Source organism: Podarcis muralis, chromosome 7, assembly GCF_964188315.1.
Source record: "Podarcis muralis chromosome 7, rPodMur119.hap1.1, whole genome shotgun sequence".
Taxonomy (NCBI): Eukaryota; Metazoa; Chordata; class Lepidosauria; order Squamata; family Lacertidae; genus Podarcis; species Podarcis muralis.
In genome coordinates, this window is record NC_135661.1 from 28,112,725 (window position 1) to 28,132,077 (window position 19,353).

General features: G+C 48.9%; 1 protein-coding gene across 5 annotated transcripts in view; it reads left to right on the forward strand.

The window, feature by feature from the left end:
- The window catches only part of PLEKHG5 (pleckstrin homology and RhoGEF domain containing G5), a 101,640-nt gene that overhangs the window by 58,511 nt on the left and 23,776 nt on the right, over positions 1–19,353 (forward strand). For 4 of the 5 annotated variants that reach the window (XM_077931447.1, XM_077931448.1, XM_077931446.1 and 1 more), the window contains 5 exons: positions 551–653; positions 2,648–2,708; positions 2,951–3,042; positions 3,647–3,783; positions 3,943–4,106. In XM_077931447.1, the coding sequence (XP_077787573.1) occupies positions 551–653; positions 2,648–2,708; positions 2,951–3,042; positions 3,647–3,783; positions 3,943–4,106 (557 nt within the window). Of the gene's footprint in view, positions 1–550; positions 654–2,647; positions 2,709–2,950; positions 3,043–3,646; positions 3,784–3,942; positions 4,107–11,950; positions 12,533–19,353 lie in introns of those variants that run through there. The other variant, XM_077931450.1, reaches the window with a different exon arrangement.

The following is a 19,353-nucleotide window of genomic DNA, read 5'->3' on the forward strand; positions in this document are numbered from 1 at the left end:
GTATACCTGAAGGAGCGTCTCCACCCCCATCGTTCAGCCCGGACACTGAGATCCAGCGCCGAGGACCTTCTGGTGGTTCCCTCATTGCGACAAGTGAGGTTACAGGGAACCAGACAGAGGGCCTTCTCGGTAGTGGCACCCACCCTGTGGAATACCATCCCTTCAGATGTGAAGGAAATAAGCAGCTATCTTATCTTTAAAAGACGCCTGAAGGCAGCCCTGTTTAGGGAAGTTTTTAATATTTAATGCTGTATTGTTTTTAACACTTGATTGGGAGCCACCCAGAATGCCTGGGGAAATTCAGCCAGATGGGCGGGGTATAAATAAATTATTATTATTATTATTATTATTATTATTATTATTATTATTATTATTACTGCAGGGGATGACCCCGGGGGGGGGGGTACCTTCCAACTCTGCAATTCTATGATCTCTTTCCAAACAGCTTAGCTGGTGTGCTCTTCAGTGGGCTCCCTCCGCCCCCCACGGGCAACACAGTGAGGGCTGGATCCTTCATGGGCTATGTCTTCAGAGCTTTTCTCCCTTCTAGGTTCTATCCTGGCCCGGAACGTCTCCACACGGTCGTGCCCACCACGCACCAGCCCTGCTTCAGATGTTGAGGAGGAGGATGAAGGGCTGATTGATGGGAAAGGGTGAGTGGAGGGGAGGGCTGGCCGGCCCAGGAGGCGCTCACATCAGGAGAGCTCCCCTCACTTAGAAAACTAGTGTCTCAGGGAGGAAGGCTCCAGTCTAGCCTTTTTCCTGGTGCACTATTTTTCATGCATACATACCGCTAGTGATTCATTAAAAAAAAAGGGGGGGGGGAATAGCAGGGCGATTTACAATTATACAAAAAACCAAAACAAAACCCCACACCATAAAAATCATACTTAAAAAGTTGAAATCAGAAATCAGTTAACTGTTGTGGAAGGGTGCATCTCAATTGCTGGACTGAACAAAAACTATTCCAGCAGGCATTTTAAAAGTCGAAACAGAAGGCGCTTGCTAATCATCATCATCAAACCTTTATTGCATTAGCATACAGCCATAGCAAAATAAGACAATACAAAAACAAACAAACAAACAAACAAACAAACAAACAAACTAGAGACAAGCAACCAAGCAAAATTCAGGCGATTTTCCTGGCGTAGTGACATTTAAGTTACCCGAAGACAATAATGCAAAGATATAGTAGCCAGCGCCAAAAACTAATATGCGGATATATATAAAGCACAAAATGGCCCCAGAACAGACTCGGCACATTGAGTTAAAAGTAATAAAAGAATTAAAACAGGTCCAGGTCTAGGGCACGCTACCCTGTCAGAGTAGCCCTGAGTTTCAGAGCCTGCACTATGAAGATTGCCACCCCACGTGAAATTTGGGGATTGGCGTCCACAAGAAGCGATTTCAAACAGTCTTCCTTAGATGCAATGGTGGACGGGATCAAAAGGAGGAGCTTAGATCTTATTGGCTCATAAATAGGGCAGTAGAAAAAGAAATGTATGAAGTCCTCTACTTCATTCATTGTGCATGGACATAGACGCTGGGTAATAGGGGTCTTAGAGTAAATCCCCTGCAGGAAGGCCGTGGGTATAGAATGGAAGCGGGCCATAGTAAACGCTCTTCTCAAATTGGGCTCCGTCAGGTCTATCAAGTAGTTGGCAAGTGATCTTACCACTTTCACTTTAGGGAGCCACATGGAGAGGCGAGCTGAGGTGGACTGTGCCCGGTCCATGGCCTCGTCTCTTGTAAGAATCCAGGTCTGGATTTTATGTTGGTCCCAAGAGGACAGCGAGTCAAGATCTGGGAGAGAGTAGCGTGCAGTAATAGTCACCATGGCCTTGGACCATTTATTGATTTGAGAACACGTTAAAAAGGCTTGCCTGGCTAGTAGGGAACCTGGGGCATTGATTAATTTACAATAAAAGCTAATAATTCTAATGTGGGCTCTCGCAACAATGGAGGGGAGGCCCAGTTCTGTTCTTAACTGTGCTGCAACCGAGCCCTTGGGGAGACCCAGTATCTTTCGTGCAAAAGAGTTTTGTAGAATCTCCAGCCGTTGTAGTGTTTTTAAATTCCACCCCCAGATTTCAACCCCATACAGTAACATCGGGAAGACTTTGCTGATAAATGCTTTTCTGATTGGTGGAACCAGCTGGCCGCCTTTTGCATAGTAGAATTTCTCCAAGGCTTTGATGGTTCTGCGGGCAGCCAGGATGGTTGTATTTAGGTGAGCTGACCAGCTAAGCCCATGCTGGAAAATGATACCCAAATACTTGAATGCTGAACAATATTAGCTTTTATTGTAAATTAATCTTATGTTGGAGGCGCTTGCAATTTGGGTTCATTAGGCTTTTTTTCTTAGTGTGGGGTGTCTGGTGGGGAATTTGTGCCATTTGAAAATCTACTTTTAACAAAAATCCCTGGTATATTCCACCACGAGCTGTATTGCACCCCCCCCCCCGCTTGACACGTTGGTCAGCTTGACAGGAATTCTGCAAAGGCGTTTATAAACCGTATGGGAGCTGGTGGGGCAGAACGTTTCCTGCATCAGAGGGGAAAGCTGTGCCTGCCTTCCCTTGCTGTTATGGGGCAATATGAGGGGGACCTTCTAACTCCCTTCTGTCTGCTGACTGGTCTGTTTCAGGGACAGGAAGAGCTCAGCCTTGAAGCTGCCAAAGAAGAAGGCTCGCAGGAGACACACTGACGTAAGGAGGCCACTTGCGCTCATTCCATGACTGCACCTTGCTTTCACTCCGAAACCCTGGGAACTGGTTCTGGCCTCATCCTGCGCAGGACCCTAGAAGTCACAGAGGCCTATTTGGATGCCCTACAGAGGGGTGGGAATGTGCCCTGGTGGTCCTCCTCCATGCGCTAAGAAATTGGAGGGGACAGAGGCCTGGCGACTGTTTTGAATTCTGGCCAACATGCTCCTGCGTTTCTCCCGCAGGACCCTAGCAAGGAATGCTTCACCTTGAAGTTTGATCTGAACGTGGACATTGAGACGGAGATTGTGCCAGCCATGAAGAAGAAGTCCCTGGGGTAAGGAGGCCAGAGAGCAGCTTAGCCTGGGGTGCAAGCTGGGCAGGGGCTTCACTCGTGTTTGGGAGCCCAGGAAAGCTGTGGGTCCAAGGCCTCATCTGGAAGCAGCTCCAGCAATCCTGAGCCCATCAGTTCAGTGCAGGATCCTAACCTGCTCCCAACACCTGATGTTCGGAGCGCAAAGGCCTGACTAGTTCTGTTGCTGAAGTTCTGACCGCTCTGCTTGGAAATGGGTGTGGGGAAACAAAGGTAGGTTAAGCTGAGAGTGAGTAACTGGCCCCAAGGTCACACCTATCTGAACAGGAAGGTCTTTGTAGCCTGTCAGCAGAAGGATAACAAGGAGGGAGCCAGTCCGCCCTCTTTGAGGAGGGAATCCCACAATTTAGGAGCCACCACAAAAAAGGCACTTTCTCATCTCACTGCTGGCCATGCCTCTAGTGTTGATGGGACCAAGAGAAGGTGCTGCCCCGATGATCTCAGCACCCAGGCAGGTTTGCATTGGGAGCTATGGCCTTCCAGGCATTCTGAGCCCAAGCTGGTTCCAACACATCGATTAACAGGCAGCGCCACTTACTGGTTCTCTCTCTTTTCTTTTAAAACCCAGTGAAGTGCTGCTGCCGGTTTTTGAGAGGAAGGGAATCGACCTGTCTAAAGTGGACATTTACCTGGACCAGTCCAACACCCCCCTTTCACTCAACTTTGAGGCCTACCGGTTTGGAGGACATTACCTTCGTGTGAAAGGTAGGCTGCTGCGTGTCTCTCCTGAGGCTGATGGGAGATGCCGTCCAACCCATCCAGAGGGCTCTAGGTTGGGAAAGCCTCTTTGGCAATATGAGAGGGACCATTCTGTCCAGAATTGCCCTCCAGACCTGTCCCATGGCCTCCTCTTCTGCATTGCAGCCAAACCTGGGGATGAACTCAAAGTGGAGCAGGCGGTGAAGGACTTCAAGTCGCTGAGTTTGCCTATCCTCCGTCCTGCGGGCACCGGCCCGTCCTTCCCCAGCACCCCCTCTCTCGACCGCCTGGAGCAGTTGTCGCTTCGGAGGGAGAGTAGCGACATCCTGGTGAGTAGGGGGAAAGGGATGGGGTGGACAGGAGTAGGGACCCTGCCCTTGAGATCGAGGAAGCCTGTGGGTCTGCAACTTGCGCTGCTCCATCTCATAATGTTTGTGCTAAGGCAAAAACCCGAGCAATATAAAACCAAGCAAGGTTTCTTGTTCGTTTGTCAGCAAGAATTTGTTTATCAATAGCAATGCAGAGTCAAAAGTGCAAACCAGATAACCTGCAGTCTTATAACAGTATATATTTACAGTAGATAATTGAGCAAGTCAAATGAATTTGGATATGCCAAAGATATTGAAAAATAAAATTTAAGGAACTGCAGAAAGAAGGGGAAGGAAGTCAAATTTTGAAATGTGAAATTGATTGTAAAACTAATGAAATGTATAAATTTGAAAAGTATAAATAAAAAACTAAAAAAAAGGTGCAAACAAGAAGAACATCAATTGAAATCAACGAAACATAGGAGCGATGCCAAGGATGTAAACAATCAAAAGTAGGGAACTCATTAAAAAAAAAGAAGATAGTTAAGCACATCATGAAAGCCACACTAAACAATTGATTTCTTATGAATCTATACACATATGCCTAGATGCAAATTTAGAAATGATCACTATAATTTAAGTAGAAATGCAATCCATCTCCCTGTTGCAGGGAAGACTGTGACTCTGTGATCTGTGTGCTGCCTGCTGCCTTAGGTACAGCAAAGGCACCTGGCTGTACCCAGCAGGGAGTTCCCAAAAGTGACTTCTGACAAATGTACATTTTGGTTTTATGATATTCTGGAAACTGACCCTGGGCAGGAGTAATGGTCTTGCACTGCCACCCTCCCAACAGGGCAGTAGGGGGGCAGCAGTTAGGTTAGGCCTTTTCGGGCGCATTCCAGTAGCTAGTCTGGTGCTTTGGCTAGTGCACACCCCCCAAAAAAAATCTGGTAAGCACCATTGCAGGGCTGGAGGCGCAACACGATTCCCATGGGCCAGAGGCTGCTCTTGGCCCTGGGATCATTCTCAGTGATGGAGGGCAGTCTGCAAATCGAGATACCAAGTAAAGACATGGCAAGAGGTGCCTGGCTTCACTACTGCTGCCCAGGTCCTGTTTTCAGCCTTCCCATACTTCTTCTTGCTTCCTTTGGCATCCTGACGCTGCTGAGATTTTCCTGCGGCACGTGTGTGTTTGTGTTGACGGCACAGTATAGCAGAGGGGCGGTCCGGCTTGTGTCAGGAGGAAACGAGTTGTTTGCCGTCCGTGCCTAGATGTGGCTGTGAGTGTGTCAGGGATGTCCGGGCAAGGAGGCAGACACAAGGCATGCCATCCTCTCATGCATGTCTGAGCCTTTGTCTGTTTTGCACGAGAGAGTCGTGTGTCACTCAGCGTGACAGATCGCCTTCCGTGCCTCATGCGGCATTGGAGCAAGACTCTAGGCGTGGCTCTGCTCCTTGGGAGGAGTGGATGGATCTGTCAAAATGGATATATTTGTGCAAGCCGTTTCCCCTAACGTAATGCAGTTCTGTACGCTGCTTTTCAACGCACCTGCTCCTGACACATAATATGTGTCATTTGGAGCGCCATGAAATTTGGAGAAGTGCAAATTTCAAAGGGTGGCTGTGTTTCGCTTTCTGTAGCGCTTCAGGAAGTGTCGATTGCGGAGGGTCGCCTTCAAATGTCAGCTGAGCTGAACTTTCCCAGTATGTTTCTGGGGTGCCTCAGTGCGCATGTGGAGGAACTTGGCTGATTCACCCCCTTGCTGTGGTTCCTGTATTCGTTAGGACCTAAGAAGATCCTGCTGGATCAGGCCTATGATCCATCTTGTCTAGCACCCTGTTTTCACAGTGGCCAACCAGATGTCTCTGCTGGGAAGCCCACAATCAGGATCTGAGCTCAACAGCACTCTTCCTTTCCTATGGCTTCCAGAAACTGGTATTCGGAAGCATTTCTGCCTCCGACTACGAAGGCGCAGCTTATCAGTCATGGCTAGTTGCCATCAATAGCCTCCACCCCCTTCCCACTTCCTCAATAGCCTTTCCCCTTATTATTTGGTTGTAATTAGTTAGTTCACCCTCATTGTAACCTGTCTGCTTTGTGGAAGTCCAAACCACCCCATTCCCATCAGTGGTCCCTCTTAGGTTCTCATCCAGCAATGTCTGGGTGGAAATATTAAGGCTGGGGTTCCCTACACGGCTGCATCGTCCCATATCCACTTGTCTGTTGCTTGCTTGGCATCTGAGAGATGCAGCCCATCAGTGGCAGAGGACAGTGGTGTAGCGTGGATTGCCAGCGCCCAGGGCCGTACGGAGGGTGGTGGTGGTGGGAGGGAGGGAAATGGACAGAGTCCACATGTGCATTCAACTGTATCACCCACGGAGATAAGAAAAGAAGAACCATTCTGTTATCTGGAGAGGTCACTTCCTGGTTCACGTGGAGAAGCTGTTTTCAGTGGAGCCCAGTGATGGAAGCTCACAGCTGTATTGAGGCAGCACCAGGTATTCAAATTTTGCACCCCTAACAAATTTTGTGCCAGTGGCAACTGCCCCTGTGCCCCCCCTCTACGCCACTGGCAGAGGATGTGAGCCAGGGGAGGGGGCTTCTCTGGTCACTCAGCATCCCTCCTGGCTTGCTGTGGTGGCTGGTACAAGGGGCGGAGCAACAGGGGTGCGCTCTGCCCTGGGTGCCACCACTAAGGTGGGTGACAGATCCTGGGCGGCACTCACCATGGGGCTGCAGTGCGCCCGACCCACGCGTCTCTCCTGGGAGTGACGTGGTGGCTTGGGCACACGCAGGCTCTGCTGCCGAAAAGGTCCGCCTGCTGCCCCCATCTCAGCTGTAGGGCAGCTGAGGGAGAGGAGGCAGGCAGACTCCTCGGAGCCCTGCAGGTGGCTCGCCCCGCCCCTGCAGCCCCCACGTGCCTCTGGCCCCCCCCCGCTCCACCCGGGCACCCAGTCGGCTTGCTCCACCACTGGCTGGTACCCTTTTCGACAAGCAGCGCAGAGGGCAGGGAGACATCCACAGTATGTGCAGATGGGTCTAATGGCAGGCAGAACTGCAGAGGAGCTTAGAGCAAGTGTTGGGTGCGTGCGCAGGGTGTTTATTTGTAACAGCAGGTAGTCAAGGCAAGCAACTGTCCCTTAATGAGTGCTAATGGGATCAGAGCCTTTGCTACGCAGGGAGCTCACCAGACTCCAGATTATCACGTCATGCGGCTGATCTTGATTAGATTTTAAGGCAGCAGAGAAACCTTGTGTCTCAAGCCCTGCGCCCAGGTGCCACCAGAACCCGAGATGGGTGCAGTGTTTGCTACCTGAAGCCTAGGTTTGCCCCATCCCATATTAAATGGGGAGGTGGTGCGCTCTGGTTTAAAACAAGCAAACAGACAAACAAACCAGGAAAAATGTCCCCCAACAGGAAAGGACTGAAGATCCTTCTCTCACCACCCAAACCGCATTGCTTCTAAGTCTATCCATAGGTTTTATTTATTTATTTGATTTATATCCCATTTTTCTCTCCAAGGGCACACATTGTTCAGCCCTCCTTATTGAATCTCCACAACAACCCTGTGAGGTAGGTTGGGCTGAGAGGCAATGAGTTGCCCAATATCACCTACTGAGCTTCCTGGCCGAGTGGGGATTTGAACCCTGGTCTCCCAGGTCCAAGTCTGACACTCTAGGCACTACACCAAACTGGCTGTATATCCTTTCTGCTCGCTCTCTCTTTCCCCCTTACATCCTTCTACTCTGGAACCACTCAAGGAGGCTCAGGGGGGAAAAAGAGTAACAATTAAATACAGTTATATCCTGCCATAAAACCAGCTTAAAAATTAACAGTGAAAGAAAAACAGAGATGATAGATAGCCATTCTCAAACACTGACTCCTTGGCAGTCCTGGGAAAGGGAAGACCTGAGTGTGAACCATAGTTGGGGAAGAATTTGTGCCCCCTCCTCATTGCCCCTTTTGTTGTAAAAATCAGCCCTCCCACGTTACATGAAACGAGGCAGGTGCACATTAAAATAAACGGTTCTGTTCCAAACCCATCATGCACTTGCTCGTCATCTTCAACTGTCTGAAGGCTTCTCACACAGAAGATGGAGCAAGCTTGTTTTCTACCACTCCAGAGGGGAGGAACTGAACCAATGGACTCAAATGGCAAGGAAAGAGATTCCGACTAAATGTTAGGAGGAGCTTTCTGAGGGTAAGAGCCATTTGAGAGTGCCATGGATGACCTCAGGAAGTTCATTGGAAATCTTTAAAAGAGAGGTTTGCTGCCCACCTGCCAAGGATCCTTTAGTTGCAATTCCTTCACCCCAAGGACCCTTCGGGGTCCCTTTCAGCTCTATGATTCTGTGATTCTATGGTTCCACTTCCTTTCTTGCCTGCTGCTCCAGTGTCCAGAAATAATATATTGAGAGCCATCTGTGCCACAGCATCGGTAGGCCATAAAGTAATCTATTAATGAGAAGAAACTTCAACCCTGTGATAACATTCTGAATAATGTTTCCTTACGCCACCTCATTTTGTATAAGTTGCTCTTTAGTTAAGGATGCAAATTTGCATGCCGGTGCGGCTCTGACTTCTGAATGTGTTACTCGGAAGTCTATGCCTTTCCCAAATCTTAGCTGCTTGGCCCAAGCGGGAAAAACCCAACAGGCCAATGCCTGTGTGGCTCTTGCTTTGTAGGAGATTTCTCAAAGTCGGTGAGAGATGTTTTTGTGTGTTGCATTCCTGCAATAGCCATCTGTTACGAAAATCTAAGGTGTGAGGCTGCTCATTCACCCAGCTCGTCTGCCCGCGGGTCCCTGCAGAATAAAGGAAGGAGTCCAGCCACCAACAGGAGCAAATATCTGTAGACCAAAGTTTATTGCGCAACAGGTTCAAAGAGGAGTTTTGAACCCTGAGGATGGGGTGACAAGGACTTTTAAAAGTTCCTATCTTATCCCAGCATACAGTTCATTAAGCATCTTCACTACATCATTGCTACATCAGAAAAGGGGAGGGTTATACATGATTAACATAGGAGGAATGTGTTGGGGCAACAGGGGGATACAGGATATGTATTGGGAAATAGATTCTAAGCACCTACTACAAAGGGACAGTAAAACTTTGGTTTGCATAGTCTGCCACCTGGGCAAGTCCGGAGGAGTGCCTTTGCCCAGCGATTGACACCTATGAGTACCTTTCTGTGAGTATGTGACCTCCTGCCTGAGGGATTATGGCGGAGACCAAGTGATTTCCAAGTCCTTGGCCAATTAAGCAAATTGGTGGTGGAATGAAGGAAACTGGCAAAGGAGTTGATTTTATATGATTTTTAAAGCTAGGTAACTTCCCTGAGCTATCAAGTCAAAAGGGTACATTTGTGCATAATATTTGAAACATTTAACAACTTTAAAGATGTGCCCCCCCCTGTAATTTCCGTAACACATTGAAGGAATGGAGCAGCTCCCAGGTGAGGAAAGGTGGTAGGATTAGGGACTGTTTAGAGAAAAGGCAAGTAAGTTTATAAAAGTGGCTTGAAAGACGTCCGTACCCCCAACACTAAAACTCACGGACATTCAGTGAAGCTGAATGTTGGGAGGTTTGGGACAGACAAACATGGTTTGTTAAACTGTGGAACTCACTCCAACAGGTGGCAGTGATGACCACCAACCAAGATGGATTAGACAAATTCTTTGAGGAGACGGCTGTTGATGGCTGCTAGCCATGATGACAGTTGGAGGCAGCAATGCTTGTGAATACCAGTTGCTGGAGACAGAACAGGTGTGTGGAGAAGGCTCCTGTGTTCGGATCCTGCTTGTGGGTTTCCCACAGAAGCAACTGGGTGGCCACTGTGAGAACAGGATGCTGGACTAAGATGGGCCAGTGGCATGATCCATCTGATTCTTCTTATGTTCGTATACATAATAATGATGCTGATAATAAGCAGGACCCAAACACAAGAGCAACTTTCCCTTTTGTGGCTTCTGGCAAATGCCATTCAGAAGCATACAGGAACCAGGTCCCCCATTGTTGGGGCAAAAGAACCTTCAGCGATATCTCCCTATATACATAAAAATGTAAGGCTGTCATCACCCAGTCCCCATTGGAGGATTTATAGTGCCTCAGCAGAATCCTGGATTTGTATGAAGCCATGGCAGAGGAGGCTTTTGGGTGTCACAGTGGCCAACCAGGTGCCCTGTTGGGAAGCCCACAAGAAACACCCATACCATCCAACGTTTCTCCAGTGAAAATAGGGACGTCCTATTCTATAATAATAATAATGTTATTTTTTAAACCCTCCCCATCTGACTGGGTTGCCCCAGCCACTCTTATGTCATTTCTCCTCTGCTTGGCTGTCGTCAGAAGAGTGATGAAGGAATTGGGAGGAAGCACAAGGTCTGCATTCTCACTGTGTGTACCTTTGAGTACCAGAAGCTAAGTGTGTGTGTGTGTGTGTGTGTGTGTGTTTTGCAGCAGGCAACAATTGTCTTCCTAGATGCCTGCCTGTGGGCTTCCTGGGGACACCTTTTCTGGCTGTCCACTGTTGGAAACTGGATGCTGTGCTGGAAGGATCTTCTTAGCCTTGATTTTGCGGGACACTGTTTGTGCACGTGTGTGTACGAAACAGGGTGCACAACACCCAACCCCTCACTCTGTTTTATCTCGTTAAGACACATCTGTACCGCTTAATCATTTGCAATGCTAAGCAGTGTACATAAAAAAAAAACAGGAACTGGGATGTTAAAACAGTGACAACAATAAAAAAACCTATCATAAATCCAAACATAACCTTGGAATGTCTGCTGGAGCAAGAAAGGCTTAATCATGCGTCTGAAGTTCTGTTCTGTTTCAGTTAAAGCTGTTCTATTGGTTAACTTAATAAACAAACAAACAAATCAGGATCATAAGAAGATAGGATTTAGGGCATTGGAGCACCTTCCCTAAGGCAATGCCACTAAAGCGTTGGGCACTTTTGAGTGAGCATAGGGAAAACTGAGAAGAAGTGAGCTCTGCAAGAAAATGTTGCAGTGCTTACTCCTCTCTCCTGCTTGTGCTTTTGTTCAGGGTTCTGGCCTGCCAGCCAGCCAGATTTATCCTACAAACTGTCAAGACCCAAGAGACTCAGTCGGGACACTTCTATCTTTCTCTCCCTCTCTCCCCCCCCCTTTTTGTTTTACCTTACCAACTGATATTCAATACTCTGTGACTTCTCTGGACTCTCAATCCTCATAGGGCTGCTTTTTCGGGGTGGGGTGTATACCCCCTAGGCTTCTTATTTATTTTTTGCTCCTTCTGCAAACCTGGGAATTCTGAGGTAGACCGCCTCTGAACACAGACGTTCCATCTAGCTATCATGTCTAGTAGCCATCGTTCAATGTTCTTAAAGCTGCGCTTTAGGGACATGAAGGAAGTCCTGTTGGATTGGAACAAAATGTCCCTCTAGTCCAGTGCCAGCTTCCCACAGTGGGCAGCCAAATATCTCTACAAAGTCCACAAGCAAGCCTCTCCTGTCTCGGCTCCAATGATACGGAGATCTGTTCCCGTTTCACACATTTCCCCTACTTCAGCTCCTCCCCACTCCTGCTCCATAAGCAAATGCGTATTAGGGGAAGGGGTTCCAATTGGGACCCACACCTTCCCTGCTGCGCACCCTCTTTTCCCAAAGTTTCAGGGGGAGACTGGGCTGTGGTGCTCAGGTTTTTGCAGAGCAGCTTGCAGCTGCTTCTTGCACTCTGAGCCCCATCCAGCCACCCCGCCCTGCCAGCTGTCTATTGGGCTGGCCCGGCCCCTATAGCTCCTTCCCTGATCTTTGGATTCCTGCGTGCGGCTGTGCCAAGCTGCCTGCCAGCCTGCCTCGGAGGTGAGCTTGGAAACCTCACCCCCATCCAGCTTGTGGTCTTGGGCAGCCTCTCAAGTAGGATGCAGTTTCTCTCCATGGCTAACCAGACTTGGAAACCTTTGGAGCCGATCTGCTGCCTGCTTTGGCCTCTGTGCTGGGATTGAAGAGCTGGAACTGATCTCAGGGGGAAAGGGCTCCTTTGGTCCCTCACCCCATCCTCTCTCGGCCTGACATGGTTCGGAGGCAGCAACAGCCTCGCAGCCTCGCCTTGTGGACATGCTGAGCCCCAGATGGACCACATGGAATGTCCCCACTCATCTCAGCCCACCCAGGACCTCCCATCTTATCCGCTTCTTCCGTTTCCCTGACGAGCCCCCTGGCAGAGAGCCGCAGAGAGACAGCCAGCCATCTGTGGCCCCAGGATTTGTTGCCTCCAGGATCAAGATATATAATTCTCAGCTGGCTGACCCTGCAGTTTGTCAAGAGGCGGTGAGGTCTGGAGGGGCCCCAGGTGTCAAGGAGGAAGAGTGCCCTGGGTTGCAAGAACACTCCCTGAAAAGACAGCGATGGGGTCCAACAGAACCTGGGGATGGGCCTGGCACTGGAGAGAAACGGCGGCCGAGTGTGAGTTGTCCTGGGCAGAGAGGAGGGATCTCAAGGGAACAGCTGGGAGTGAGAGAGGAGGACGGGTGGTTCTGAAAGGAACAGGGCAGCTGATTCTCAAGTGGAGGATGTGGACCCTCTCTCAACACTAGAACTTGTGGGTGTTCGGGTGCAGCAGGATGTTGGGCGCAATTATTTGTATGGTGAACGCTTAAAACTATGGAAGGAGGCAGGAATTGCCACCAGCTAAGATGGTTTGTTGGGATGCGGGTGGCGCTGTGGGTTAAACCACAGAGCCTAGGGCTTGCTGATCAGAAGGTCGGCGCTTCGAATCCCCACGATGGGGTGAGCTCCCGTTGCTCAGTCCCAGCTCCTGCCAACCTAGCAGTTCGAAAGCACATCAAGTGCAAGTAGATAAATAGGTACCGTTCTGGCGAGAAGGTAAACGGCGTTTCCATGCGCTGCTTTGGTTCGCCAGAAGCGGCTTAGTCATGCTGGCCACATGACCCGGAAGCTGTACGCTGGCTCCCTCGGCCAATAAAGCGAGATGAGCGGCGCAACCCCAGACTCGTCCACGACTGGACCTAATGGTCAGGGGTCCCTTTACCTTTAAGATGGCTTTAAAAGAGGATTGGACAAATACATGGAGGAGAAGGCTGTCGAAGGCTGTTTGCCAGCTGCTGGAAGCAGCAGGAGGGGAGAGCGTGTTCTTGTGCTTGCAGGTTCCCCACAGCCACCTGGTTGGCTGTTGCAAGAAGAAGATGCTGGGCTCAATGAGCCTCCTTTGTCCTGTTCCTGCAGGCTTTTCTTATGTTCTTAGTGGTGCTGGCAGCTCCTCTGATAGGATGGGCGACTGTCATTTTCATATTTCCCATAGTTCATTAATCTTCTTCCTCCTCTTCATGCGCATGCACCTCAAAAATGGATCCGCTCTGCCTATAAAAACAGGAGCTTTTGGATCTCAGGGTTGTTTTGAAATTTCAAGAGTTAGAAACAATGCACCGGATTTGGGCTCCAGCTGGAGCCAGTCACTAGCCAGTCTACCCTGAGCACTAGAAATTTCGTCAATACCAGGAATCCATGGTGGCAGGAAGATCTTTGCAAGCTGGCAGGAGTGTGGACCTTTGACCGCCAGTTTCGATTATTTCTTGCTATTCGGGGAAACAAGGGGGGAAACCAGGTTGACTTTCCTGGCCTCTTCCTCTTCCCTTTGTTATATAATGGCCTTGGGCAGCAGCCAATTTCTGGGGTGGTGGGGGGAGCGAAGGAGATCCTTCCTCTTTCCTCTTATCCTGGGTGGACTAATTTATTCTTTGCACTTTCAGTTTCTTTAAGGGTAAACATGCAGAGCATTCAAACTTTGAACTGTGTGTGTGCAAGCTTCATACGAAATGTGTATATTCTCTGCGCATAATACTTATATGCACGCTTCATTGTAATCCTTGCAACAACCCTGTAAGGCTTTTCATTATTTTGTTTATCATTAAGGTTTATCTCCTTTCGGGATAAAGATTGACAACTTAATACAGTCATACCTCAGGTTACAGATGCTTAAGGTTGCCTGTTTTGGGGTTGCACACCGTGCCGAACCCAGAAGTACCGGAATGGGTTATGTCCAGGTTTCGGCACTCATGCATGCACAGAAGCACTAAATCACGCTTTGCACATGTGCAGAAGCACCGAATCGCGACCCACGCATTCGCAGACGCGGCGCTGCGGGTTGCGAATGCTGCAGGTTGCAAATGTGTCTCCCACACGGATCACATTTGCAACCCGAGCATCCACTGTAATAAAACAATATGTGAAATTGTCAGCCCCAAATGACTTAGCCAAATTCATGGAGGAGAAGGGCTATGCTACCACCCACAAGGGCTATGCTCTGCCTCCACAGTCAGAGACAGTAGTGCTTCTGAATGCAAGTTGCTGGAGACTGCTAGAATAGCATGAGACTCTTAATCTCAGGATCATGGGCTCAAGCCCCACATTGGGGGAAAGAAGGAGGAAAATAATAATAATAATAATAATAATAATAATAATAATAATAATAATTTTATTTATACCCCGCCCATCTGGCTGGGTTTCCCCAGCCACCCTGGGTGGTTATTCTTGCACTGCAGGGGGTTGGACTAGATAACCCCCAGGGTCTCTTCCAACTCAACAGTTCTATGGTTCTGTGAAGCCACAGAAGGAATCCGGCTCTTCCGCCTGCTTATGGAGTTCCCAGAAGAGGTATCTGGTTGGCTGTTGTGAGTAGAGGGCGCCTTTCGCCCGATCCAGCGAGCTCTCCTTATGTCCCTAAGCTGAGTTGCTTTTGTAAAAGAAAGAAAAGTGACTAATAATAAACTTAACTAAGAATAATAATGAGGCAGCCATGCCCATTAGTTTCACTGCATCTGCTCTGAGTATAATTCACATGAACCGCCTGTCGTGCATCTCTTGAATGCGCTCAAAGCATCCGGACCCCGTGTTTGCCTTTGCGTCCAAACTGCTCTGCTTCCAAGCACTGGAGGCGGCTTCACAGGGGAGGGGGGGGTCCCCGTTTGGGGGAAACAGCCCTCCCACCCCCACAGGGCCTGGAACAAAGAGAGGAGAGGGGCTGTGGGGGGACCGGCTGGGAAAGGCCTCCAGCCTTTGAGGTGCATTGTCTCCCTGTCAGCTGCCGGGCTCAGCTGGCCCTGAGGGCAGCCACCCTGTCACCCGGGGTGAGCTGCATCGCGCAGTAAGGTGACCTTGGGGATCCAGTTGTTTGTCCCAGCTGCTCCGTGGGCCCGGAGGAGGGAGAGTGTGCTGGAGCCTCTCTCCTCCTCCTCCTCCTCCTCCTCCTCCTCCTCCTCCTCCTCCACATTGAGGCACTGGGGGGTGGGCAATGGTGATATCCCCTACAGGTCTGCAGAACTGCTGCTGCAAAGGCTGCAGTAGCTTGCAGATGAGCAGTGTTGGGTCTCTGTCTGCTGGACGCCTTTGAGCTGCAAGGCCCTGATCCTGGAAGTTGCTGCTGCACCCTTGGGGTAAGGCTTGGCATTCTCTCTCTCTCTTCCCACCCCCACCGCAACCCCTGGGGCAATACTTCTCTAGCACCCAAACTGGCCCGATCTATTTGCATATTTCAGGGGAGGAATGAGGATGGAGGGAGAGACCTTCCTAGAGACAGGTGAGGCAGGAAACTTGGGGATGGAGGTGTCTGGTGTGACACCCCGTGTTCATGGGGGCTCTTCCTGGGGAGTCTCAGCTGGTGCTCTCGTGGCTAAGTTCTCGGTGGCGAAGGGGAAGAGCTTTACCGGAAGGTTTTTCCTCAAGGTCCTCTGGTTTTCAATCTGGTTATTTTGAGGTTTTGCTGCTTTCGTCTCTGCTGAGGGACCTGCCTCAGCAGCTGCCTTCTCTGCTCTCGGCATTTTGCCGCTCTGTTGCTTTGATTGCCACACATCGATGTTTCTCCCGCCCAATGTCAGCCGCAGCCCAATAAATGTGACTACATAAATGTGGCGCTCTTCAAGATGCCATGCGACTCAGTCAACGGTCTTTGCTTCGGTTGGGGTTTGTTTCCTGTTGTATTGATTTTGTTGCAAAATCAATATAGCACACTTTTTTGGGATGCCACAGGACTATGTTTAACATTTCAAATGAAAGATCTGGCATTAGCATATGCGATGCTTACACGTTGTCCAAAAAGATGGTACCTATTTGCAGAACATTTGGTGTATGCTAGTACAGTTGTTCCGAAAGTGGGTGGTACCACCCCCTGGGGGGCACCTAAAGGTAAAGGGACCCCTGACCGTTAGGTCCAGTCGCGGACGACTCTGGGGTTGCTACGCTCATGTCGTTTTACTGGCCGAGGGAGCTGGCGTACAGCTTCCAGGTCATGTGGCCAGCATGACTAAGCCACTTCTGGCGAACCAGAGCAGCGAACGGAAACGCCGTTTACCTTCCTGCTGGAGTGGTACCTATTTATCTACTTGCACTTTGACGGGCTTTCGAACTGCTAGGTTGGCAGGAGCAGGGACCAAGCAATGGGAGCTCACCCTGTCGTGGGGATTCGAACCATGACCTTCTGATTGGCAAGCCCTAGGCTCTGTGGTTTAGACCACAGCGCCACCCGCGTCCCTTCTGTGGGGCACCTAGGGGGCACCAAAAGGCAAGGGGGCAGCGGGGAGGGCACTGGAGGTATAAATGACTATCAGACTTTGAAAAGCGGGACTCACTTGATCAAATTCATCAGTCTTGTAGAATTAATTAAACTAAGCAGTTTTAATGGTATTTTGAATAAACGTGCAGTTGCTGCTGCTTTGCGTTTTATTATTATCTTCCTTCTGCAATGATTCCTATGCATTATTCAGAATGCAAACTGCCATTCTGAAAAATGCTTCGTATAGGGTAGATGTAAATGCATAGGTACGTATAGATGCAAATTTAGAAATGGTTACTGTGATTTAAATAGAAGAGCAATTCATCTCACTCTCAGAAGGAAGACAGTGACCTTGTGCCTTGGTTATCCATGCCCTGGTGACATCCAGGCTGGATTACTGTAATGCGCTCTATGTGGGGCTGCCTTTGAAGACGACTCAGAAACATCAACAGGAGTAGAAGCTGCCAGGTACCTGGTTGAGCCCATCTGGTTGGAATCTAAGTGAGACTATTCCAATTGCACTGGACCCAATTTACAGCGCTGGTGATGACCTTTCATGACCTGAATGCGGGGTAGGGAACTGGGTTACTTGAACCTCTGCTTGCACATACAACCTGCCTGCAACTTCCAATCTTTTCCATAGATGATGCTTAGCTACCCATCCGAAAAGGCAGTTAGGTTGAAGGGCACAGGAAACAGTGCCTTCACAGTGGTGACCCCCTTTCTGTGGAATTCGATTCCCATAAAACATCAGGAAGGCCCCCTCCCTAGATCTTTAAAAATGGGAAACTTAATCCTAACTTTTTCAGTGGCTAATCATGAGCTGTGGAAACAAGGTAGAGAATTTCTTCTGATATGATCTGCTGGTTAATTGCATGATTTGTGCTGGTGTGGTGAATTATGAAATGGATGCTTTTAGCAGGCAACGAATATCGTTTTGCTGCTGCTGCTGCTTCGGCAGTTATTTTGGACCCAGTTTTGCAACAGATTCTCCTTGCGAAGGGGGCCCTAAGGTACAAAAAAAGCAAACCAAAAAAATTGCCTTGGCGTGAAGTGATTGGATGGGGGAGAGAAAGTGGGATCGTTTGCAGCTTGGAAAGCGGCAAATCCACTTCTGGCTCTCCTATAAAGAAAATGTCTGCCTGGTTCCACCTGGAGGGAACATTTGCACCATCTCAAAAGTCCTGCGGGAACTAGCCTCCTCACCAGAGATATTTTATCCTGTGCCATCCTCCAAGCCAAGAGGGCCGTGTGTGATGGAGAAGAGGAGAAATGTTCAGAACTGGCCGATCTCTGGAGGGGGGGGGGGAGTAGGGAGAGGCGCCGAGGGAGCCCAGGAATGTCCCATCTCCAGGGTGCCCGGCAAGCTCCTCTCAGCGATGCAATTAATGCGAAGGCAGGCGGCGAACAGAGTGTTGATTCAAGGCGAACAGCCTTCTCTTCGCCTCCCTGCTCACCAGCCAGCTGGAGGGAGCCAGGCTCTTGGCCCTTCCTTGTCTGCCTTTGTGCTTTCGTTCCTTGGGATTCTTCCCAGGGCAGAGAGCAAGAGGCTTTGGCTATAAGGTGAGTCTGTCAGACACAAGGATCCTTTTCTGCTCTGGCGGCAGGGGGAAAAGGTTTTGGGGTGGCAGTCTGGCACTCCTGCAGATGGTTTGGCCCTTGCAGGATTTGTGGGTTTAAGTCCTATTCTCCTTCTGCCCAGGGGAGAGCCAGAGTCTGGACCTTAGGACATTTTTTCGGGGGAGGGGGGAAACCACTTGCGTATTTGCACAAAACGCAAATTTCGGTCATTCGGTTCACAATCCCTGGAAAAGATAATATTATTCTTGTTGGGAAGTAGTAATGTTTTGTTTAAGATTTGGTTTTATTGAGGTTTTAAGCAGAGGTTGGGTGGTCATCTGTCAGGGATTCTGTAGCTGTGATCTCTGCATTGCACAGAGTTGGGCTGGAAAACCATTCCAACTGTACAATTTTGTGATTTATAATTACCAGGATCTTGTCCTTCAGGTCTTATGATATTCTCATCTGAAACTTGAAACGTCAGTAAGAATTCCAAATAGTAGCAAATTTCACAGCAGGCTTTTGAACAGGACAGACCCTCCAAGTGCCCCTATTTTCCAGGGACAGTCCTGGATTTACAGAAGCTGTCCCAGTTTTTGATTTGATCCTGGAATGTCTCACTTTTCCATAGGATGTCACTATTTTCATCAGAGAAGTGTTGGAGGGTATGGGGTTATGTGACCCCTGAGCCAAGGAGATAAGTAACTATGCTACCTTTAGAACACATCTGAAGGCAGCCCTGTATAGGGAACTTTTTTTTAAATGTTTAATGATTTACAATGTTTTTATATATGTTGGAAGCCTCCTAGAGTGGCTGGGGTCTGGAGTTATGCAACCAATGAGCCAAGGATACAACCTTTTAAAGACATCTGACGGCAGCCCTGCAAGGAAAGTTGCCCAGAGTGGCTGGGTGGGGTGGTAATAATAATAATAATAATAATAATAATAATAACAATAATAATAATAATAATAATAATAATAATAATAATAGTTGTTGTTGCTATGGAATAGGATGTCCCTATTTTCATTGGAAAAATATTGGAGTGTATGTGGTTATAATTATTTGTATATAAAACAAACCTTTGCCATGTAGCTGAAAATGAATATTTTTGTTTTTGTTTTGGTCTGTCCCCTAGTTTAACTTAATTCTGAACTAATT